A 9,614-nucleotide genomic window follows, 5' to 3' on the forward strand; every position below is an offset into this window, starting at 1 on the left:
GTGGCAGCAGATATTGATTTTAGGGTAATCTAAATGATGAGAATGTTCTATACTTCTAACTCAGTGCACCATCATTTTGACATTTCTCTTCGGTCTGTCTCCCGAAGAATAAATGGATGATAAACAATGGTAGAAAAGAAAAGGAAAGGTAAGATTGCACAATGTAGTAACATGCGCAAATAATTCCTCATACAGAACAGATAATATTTAATTCTCGTACTGTCACAATGAAATATACAAGGCAAAGGACACAATGGGTTCTGCTTCCAAAAACAGCTCTTTATTCTTAAAAAAAATCACATGTCAAATTTCTGAAAACTGTCTGTTGTTTTGCCTTTCTGCTTTAAGTTATACTTAGGAAAAATAAAAACTTGCTTGGAGAAGTTCTCCATTAATTTAAGTTTTTGATATAGTTTATATTAAGATATTAAAATACAGAATTACAACAGTGCCCTATAATTCCCAGGCTACTTTAAGGATGACAGTGCAGATGCAACATTTCGTGAAATTCGGTCATGTATAGGCTCCTGCAAGGAGAAAAGTTGTATTAGTATCGATTGCATTAGATAATATAATAAAAAATATTTATGGATTACCTCGGTCAAGGGCACCTCAAACTTTGATTTTGTTATAGTCTCATACAAGAAAATGTAACTGTCCAACAGAATAGTATAATGTTCAATTAAACGAATAAGATGAAAAATATGGTATCCAAAATCAAGAATAAGTTAATTTACAGAAAGTAGATCAGTGTAAACAAGCATAAATAGGATAGACATGTCATGAAAGCAGGACACTGAAACTGATGATCACTGTATTCATTTTAATGCATACTAGCAAGAATAGGTCATAAGTTTTCTTCACATATGATGGGAAAACAATGCAATGTTTTCCTTTCATCATCTAATATGACAATATGTTGTGTCGCATGCGCAAGAGAGAGAGAGAGAGAGGAGAGCAGAGAGAAAAGAGAAGAGAATCTCATACTTGTGCTCTGGTAAAGCATTCAAACAAATATAAATCTCAACCTCTTATAAATCATTCAGAATGAAATAGGCTATAAGCTAGTAACTGAAACTAAATAACATAAAACCAGCGGTTTAAAGCAAGTATCCATAGAGGGCATCAACTACTAGTCATCACAAAGACATTTTGGCATGGAAGAGCTTAGGCAGCTTAGAAATGCTAAGCAAAAGCATGTTCAGATGATCAAAAGTTCAAAACAGAACAGAGAGGAAATGAATGGTTTCTCCTTTCTTTTGTAATTTTATTCCTTTTCTCATTATCAGGCGTCCCTTATCCTCCAAATTGAATTTCTTCTTTCACTTAAGAAAAAGAAAGAGGACACTACACAATACAATTCTTCTATTCCAAATTTGTACATACGAATTAAACATAACACAGTTACAAATCTGACACTTGAATCTCTGCCAGGTTCTTAGAAACAAAAATCAGAGCATAACTACTTAATTATAATTAGTAATAAGTCTGATAAAGTAATAACCATATAATATTCAGGTTTATTTCTCGAAAGATTCAATGCAAAATATATCAAGTGTAAAAGGAACTAGTGCCAGTAGACATACCGCCAGGCTAATTCACAGACAAGATCTTCAGGAGCATCAGGAAGGACCTAAATAAAATTCACCAGTGTGATGTGATGCATCTTTACAACTTAAGTTAATCCATTAGCAGTATAAAATGTAAAATACCTCATCTTCATATGGATTGCAGTGACTTTTAAACCACAGCCTCAAGAACTCCTACAAATTGAATTCTAAAATATTAGCAAATTGCTGACCATCTATATTTCATAAAAAAAAAAAAAAGTTAAGAAGATGGAAGCTCATTCATCCACTAAGTACATGTTTGGTTCAGCTTATTTTGACTCTTGAGAGAGGTTTTGAAAAATATGCAATTATTTTCCTAAAAATAATCTATACGAAACATGCATTAAATCTGTACACTAGCAAGAAAAACACACCTCACTTTTAGAAGAAAACTAAGGTTGATACACATAAAATACCTTGTCAATATTTTCAGGCTCAAGACCATTTTGAAAGCGCTCCAGGTAAGAATTGGCAATCCAATATCTACTTGAATCAGGAGTATGGACCTGGAGTTTGGAAAGAAAAAATTATCACATTTATATACATAATCTGTGAGTGCATGAGAGAAAACACTATGCATCATCCATCAGGGATAGCATTGAACCTCATCAATCAACATAATTGAACCATCATTTGCCTTCCCAAACTCATACTTAGTGTCTACCAATATGAGGCCATGCTCCAAAGCCACTTGCTGAAAAGTCAATCAAATGGAAAAGTGAAAAAAGCAGGGGGGAAATAACTTACAGCTGTAAAAATATATATTGTGCACACAGGATTAAGTAACCAATCGATGGATCAACCACCTATATTCCTAGCGAGGCTATCAAGTATCAAAGAAATGATTTGAGAACACTATGCACCATGGATGAACAGATCATACAATCAAGATTTGGTCACTAGTCAGTGATGATTTACACACAAATCTCCATCACTTACTGTGGACTCTTCCACAACAATCTGAATTCCTTCATAATTCACTAGATGCCTCTCTCTCCCTCTCAACCCTTTTTCTTATTTATAGGCATTTAGGCAACATGCCTCTTTTTCTAATTATCTCAGCCTCCAACCCCCAGACTAAATAATCATTCCATTAAGTATGGGATATCTAACACTCAACCAAATATATGAAAAAAAAAATAGAAATAATTTCCTATAGAATAAGCAAAGCAATCTATGTATTTAAACCACCCAATATCATAATCAAAGGTGTAACTAATATGCATAACATTGAGTATCATGGAACTCTCTTCCAGAACTCAACAATCTTTACATTGTCCACTGATTTTAGCGTTCACATATTGATTCATAAGAGTATACCCCTATAACTACAGAACAAACATTATTGAAAAATTAAACCATGATACTTATGTCCTTTTTTTCTTCTTCAGTATGTAAATGAGTCACTAACACATTATCTATTTAAACCAAATAAAAGACAATGATGTCTTATATACTATCACATTATTTAAAAATGATTTCTTTTTCAGTGCAATGGAAAAAAGATATCATATTTTACAAGTGCAATATTCCTGGCTACAATGAGAAGGCACTTCGTTGTGTCCTTTACTTCCCAAATTTGAAAATGCCCTGGACATAGCAGCTTATTACCTGTCCATATTCAAACAAGGATAATGCTTTTTCACTTGCTTCTACATAATCAGCTCGAGTCATCAGTCCCCTTTCTATGATCTGCAATGGAAATGCATTACAAAAGTAAGAAATTGAGATAAAAAAAATGTTATGAAATGATCATCAATTTGTTGGAAGTTCATCATCGCACCTTAGTTAGTAACTCCAAGAATAAGGGATAGTACAAGAATATTCTATTACTAATCATGGGAACATCTTAGGCTTATATTTATGCTTACTTTTACCAACTTACCAGGTTAGTCCACCACTCCAGACTCCACTTTTAACAAGTAAATCTATGATTATAATATTGCTTATCATTTCTATTAAGAAGGCTGAGCTTCACTGATCTTGGACGATATTTTCATTTTTCACAGAAATAATGACATAAAAACTGCAATATAAAGCCAACTGAGAAGAGAACAACATTGCTGATTTAATACAAGCATCCCTTTTTTTAATAATGGGAACTAATTGCTAGTGCAAGACAATATTATAAGAAAATCAGTCACCTATCCCTATATATTTCTCCCTCAATTTCAGGTTAAGATAAGTTAACTAGCTACGTTGCATGCATGAATACCAGTACGGTACCAGGTACGAGATATGGGGTTTTTCCAAAAATCTAAGGTACGAGTATGTTAATATAAACTTAAAAAAAAAATATACATATAAAAAAATAAAACTTTATATAAATGATTAAAAAAACACAAATAAGCATAATTTATATTACTGTGGCCATACCCTAGATTTTTTTAAATTCCCATACCCATACCCAGTATTGTATCTGTATCCATGCAATGTAGCCTGTGAAACTCATCCTTTACTATAACTTCAGCCATAGTGAAAAAGCTGGTTGCAAGTGATAAAACTAGGCATCATACCTCATCTGGAGTGATAGGAACATCATGATCTGCAGCCTTGGTTGTTGGAGTGAGTATATTTTTAGGCAACTTCTGATTTTTTACCATTCCTGTCATGTGCTAAGATCCTATTAGATAAGGAGACAAATATATTTTAAGAATGAGACACAATTAAGAAATCTCACCATCTGGGATGACATTTCCACAATAGTTCCGAACGCCTTTATTGTAGACTGTCCATAGAGATGTATCAGTACTTCCAGTGACGAACCCTCTAGCTACAAGCCGACAACATAAGTGTCAACAGATGGTTTCCAATATGTGGATCTTCAACCAAAACCCAAAATAAATTTACATAATAATGAACAGAGAGTGCAATCGTTTTATCTCATTTACTCAAGTACCATTTATGGATGCTCTTCCAAAATAATTAAACAAAACGCCTGTCAAGGAAATATACACAATATTATCCTATTCTTTTCCCTAGTTACCTTTTTGAGTAAAAGAACTCCTATTCTACATCCTATGTTTAAAAAGATCTCCTTGCAGTAAAAGAATATGTTTAAGTGGCTCCAGTTTAATAAGCCAATCAATCAACAATCATTGTAGCTATGAAAGTATTTAATTAGATGCAACAGTAATAATTAACCTGAAAAGCACAAAAATCTTTGTTATTTTCACAACTCCTCAGAAAACACTATTTGCATTTCCAATCAGAAATTCAATTATGTGAGGATTTAGTATTTAAGTTCAGACACATTCTATGATAGCTCAGGTCCCCAATAACTCCAACAGATGACATGATATTACAAAATAAAATGGAAAAAGAAAAACTGTAATTACACGATACACCCATTCAATCAAGTTACATAGTAACAGAAACTAAAAGGTGAAAAGAAATGTTAACCACAGAAAAAAAAAGATCAGCATTAATCAAGTCATTGTATAAGCAAACAACAATTCTTTGAATTAGCAAATTACTCACCAACAAACTCAACTGGGAAAACTGAACATTTCCTAGCTATTGTAACATTGTTATCTGGAGCTGATACAACCGCATTAGAGACGATATGCTTAGTTCTTTCAAACCACCACAAACTCGTCTGATTGAGAACCTGCAATTGGAAGGCAAAATTATCAGATTATTGAGTGCGAAGCGTTTAGATAGGTTAGATAGGGTATGTTCCTAGCATTTTTCTATAATCATTTATCTAATCATCACGGAATCCCCATTCCTATTGGAAAAAAAATCAAAAACGATAAAGCTAAAATACAACTTTGATCCCCCTATTTTGTCCAATTTGCAATTTTAGTCCCCCATATTAAAATAAAGATATTTAATTTCAAGTTTACAAAAATCCACAATTTTGTTTACATTTATCTCTTTTATTTCTTACATTTTAATTAGATCATTTCTTGATTGGTACCTTAAATGAATATTAGGACTAGGGTTCAATTGGACCAAGATAAAAGAAATAAAGCGTATGCAAAATTGAATATTGGACCAAAATGACTGATTTTCAAAAACTGGAAACTAAATGTCTCTTCTTTTTTTTATCCGTGGGAATCGAAGACATTTTCAGGGGTTTTACAATAACTCATACACCATATACAACCAATTGGACACTAAATGTCTCTACTTTAAAATGGGGACCAAAATTGCGTATCGGGCAAAATAGGAAATCAATGTTATATTTTAGCCAACAATAAAACGCAACTGAGAATCCAAGGCGTCTACCATAGCACACATCTGTTTTGGACAGTGACTCTTATTCGCAAGCGTGGATGCTCCAAATCCTCAGTAAAAAATCAAACAAAACACGAAGGAAATCACAAACCTGGCCTTTGAAAGGAATGGAAGCAAGAATCCGATCAAACGCACTCTGCCGATCAGTGGTCACCAAAACGAGGTAATCCCCAGCGTCGTATATATCTCGAACCTGCCAAATCATCATAACAAACAATTTCTCAATCAAAACGACACATAACCAATAATTATTAAACAGATAAACAAATAACAATAAAAAAAAACTGTTTCATACTTTGCCGCGGGTTTTGGACTCGAGGCCGGGAACGGTGGCGTGGAGGTTCGTTTCGGAGAGGCAGTTGGAGAGCGATGCGGTTCTTCCGATGGCCTCGACGACGTCGTTTCGGCGCGGACTGTTGACGAGAGCGTCTCCGAGAGACGACGCTTGTTGTTGTTGTTGTTGTGGCTGGCCCTCTCTTGGCATCACCGAAGCGCGGATTCCTCGAAAAACGCGCGGTTTGAACGCGAGTGAGGTTTGAAAGCCACGCGCCGCTGGGGAAATGCGGTTGGTGGTGGATAGGAGATTGTCGGAGCGGAAGGTTTTGGGAGGGTTTAACGCAACCGTGAAGTCGCCCATCGTTTTACTGACGGAGACTGGAAACTGCTTCTCTTTACTTACTGTGTTGTGTTGTGTTCGCTATCGTTGCGTTGCGTTTTGGCGTTTTGGCAAGGGTAAAAAGTAAAAAGTAAAAACTTAGAACAACTTGACGTATAATATAATTAAATATATAATAATATAACGAAATTGTCTCATCAAAAAATAATATAATGAAATTGAGAAGGAATCTACAAGACTGCAACCAGTTAACATATGGCTAAAAATTAAAATATAGCTAAAAGGCATTTGTTTTTAATATATGAAGCGATAGGGACTCGTTTTTAATATATTTTTCTAATATTTTTATTATATTGTTTATTATTAATTGAAATTGGTTGAAAACTATAAAATTATGTGAGTATATATAACTCCTTTTTTTTTATAAAATGAGTATAATATATCACTCCTTATTAAATAAATTTTACTAAAATTATAAATTGTGTGTGTTTGTGAGCTAATTCTTAAGGGAAGTTTCAGAGGTTTTTTTAACAAGTCGGATTTTAGAAAAAATTTAATATTTTATTTCAATCTACCTTTTTCATCTTCTATTTTAAAATTATTAATAATTAAATGTAATTGTGTATCACAATATATATTGTTTGTCGTCCATCTAAAATATAATTTATATGTTCAAAATATTTATTTATTTTAATTTTTAGTTTTATAAAATAAATATTTATATTATGTATTACATAAGATAAATATTATTTTTAATAAATCAATGTCAAGATAAGATGAGTGTATTAGAATATATATATATATATATATATATATATATATATATATATATATATATATATATTATGATTAGTAACATTCTTAACGTCTATTTTGGGTGATTGGAGTAATATGTGTCTGTTTGTTTACTTTTTAATAATTAAAATTAATAATAAATAAATATTTTTAATATATAAACATTATGATAACTTTTGCAATTAGGGTGTTGGGCTATTAGGCATGATGATTTTGATCCTTTTAATGGGTCATGACTAATTCTTAATTAAGGGTTTAGTTACACTTTGGGGACTTTTGTAGGAGAAAAAAATTTAATCTATTATAGATGTTAGATTGAAAATCTTCATTCTTCATGTTTGGTATTAATTTTAAAAAATATTATCTTCATTTTTATTTATAAGACTCAATTAAAAATTTCATTAAGATTAAAAAAAGTATTTAATTTAGTTAATAATAATAAATTTATCCTAAATTTATATATTTTTCAAAAATATCATTTTGTTAATGTTTCTCTCTCTCTTCTAAATGCATGTTAATATAACTTCTCTCTTATTTAATTAGGAGTATTTTTAATTTAAAAATAATTAATGTATAAGACAATATGAATTGAGTCTTATATAAAAAAATAAGTAAGTTTTAAAAGTTGGTTTTTATAAATAGTGACAGAGGTAGTAACATCCACACAAAACAAGGTAATTTTTTAGTTAGTTTTACACACAAAAATTCTCATGAAGAGAGGTGAAAAATCTTACTTTTTCAAGACAAACTTTTCTTTTATTAAAGTAAAAATATCATGTTACTTCTATTAGATTAATTATTATAGTAAATAATTAAAGTAATGGGTATAAATATAATGTAACATTTTGATTTCCATAAATCTTATCTTAATATTCTAAAAATATTTATGATCAATCAAATAAATTTTATTTATTTTCATAAATCATGATTATCATGAATCATGATTCCTTCGACACGAGAAAACTTATCACCTACCAAATGCTCCCTTAAAGCTTTTTGCCCCCTCTCATTAGGTATTCTATAAACTTTGAATGAACTAAAAAAAATTACGTGAAAGTTTATGTTAATTTTTATTCAGGAGTATTAAATGCATTAAAAATAGGAGAAAAAGTAGCAGTGTACCTCTAATTTATGATTTCTTTTGCAAGATTTGTAAATAAATTATTCTTGTGTGAATTTATACAGTCCATTTTTGTTGACTAATGTTGAACTTAATTGGATTTTTAGGCTAAAAAAGAGAAGATGTTGAAATGCTGCTGAAAGGCTTGCTCAGCGAGCCAGATTGGCTAAGCGAGACTCATCCGCTTAGCGAGGAAGTCAGTTCGCTAAGCCAGAACAAAACTCTAGAGAATGTTGAGCCAGAGAGCAGCGTGCAGCCAGCTCGCCCAACGAGGATGTTGTTTCTTCTCGAACTTAGCGCGTCCAAGCCCGTTTAGCGCACAACCACTAATTCTCGCTCAGCGAGACATGCTCGCTGAGCGCGCCTTCATAAGCTCAGAAGCTCAAAAGTCTTTAAAACATTGAGAAAGGAAGGGAAATGAACAGACAAGCAACATGGGAAAGAAGGAAGAAAGCACCAAGGCTAAAGAGAAGACATTTTCTTCACATCCTTACCATTTCCTTTCATTCCTACATCATTCTCACACTTGTATTAAGCCCTCCTTGCTAATGGAGGGCTAAACACTTCATTGTTGGAGAGTTTTTCTACTGAGCACTCTTGATGTAAAACTTCTAACTATCTATTTAATATTATTGCTAGTGTTTTCTGATTTTATTTGTGTTTATTTTACATATTTGTGGCTTGATCACCCATTTATATGCTTTGTTAGATTTTGAGTATTGGAAAATGTTTGAAGTCCTTAGAACTTGGTAAAGCAGCTAGAAGTGTGCATTTCTAGGAATAGTGTGTAGTAATCTATCTTGTGCGTAACTCGCTTAGAATAAGTTTGTTGAGGAATCAAGAACGAAACTAGGAGGGTTAGGCTCTTTCATGTGAGGCATTACGGCTAGAGTAATTTAATGGTGCAAGAACATTATAGTAATATTAAATAGAGAAAAACTTATTTAGTTACGTCATGAGAAAGTTCAGTAGAATACTCCCCGACGTTTTTATCTTGATATTTGTTCGAGTATATAGTTTTGTATTTGTCTTGTCATGTGTTTTTAAGTTTAGAAAAACTAATTCAAGAATTTGAAACATGAATTAGTTCCTCTACTTTATTTTACTATAATTGAAAATGTTTACAAACTAAATATGCGGCATCTAAGTATAACAAATTCCCTATGGACACGATACTCGGACTTACCGTTTTAATTACTACTTGTGCAAATTGGTATACTTGCCAATCCAG

The 9,614-nt window shown here is 32.2% G+C and overlaps 1 protein-coding gene across 1 annotated transcript; it reads right to left on the reverse strand.

The window, feature by feature from the left end:
* Positions 1-190: 190 nt before the first annotated feature.
* Positions 191-6,575, reverse strand: LOC100801209 (phosphoribosylaminoimidazole-succinocarboxamide synthase, chloroplastic). The gene is made up of 12 exons (XM_003544770.5): positions 6,148-6,575; positions 5,944-6,045; positions 5,091-5,220; positions 4,291-4,383; positions 4,127-4,215; positions 3,222-3,302; positions 2,215-2,304; positions 2,027-2,116; positions 1,713-1,763; positions 1,587-1,633; positions 597-654; positions 191-527 (listed from the first exon to the last, which is right to left on the reverse strand). The coding sequence occupies exons 1-12, from the start codon at positions 6,487-6,489 to the stop codon at positions 468-470; spliced, it is 1,233 nt and encodes a 410-aa protein (XP_003544818.1). The 5' UTR covers positions 6,490-6,575; the 3' UTR covers positions 191-467.
* Positions 6,576-9,614: the final 3,039 nt, after the last annotated feature.

Source organism: Glycine max, chromosome 14 (assembly GCF_000004515.6).
Source record: "Glycine max cultivar Williams 82 chromosome 14, Glycine_max_v4.0, whole genome shotgun sequence".
Taxonomy (NCBI): domain Eukaryota; kingdom Viridiplantae; phylum Streptophyta; class Magnoliopsida; order Fabales; family Fabaceae; genus Glycine; species Glycine max.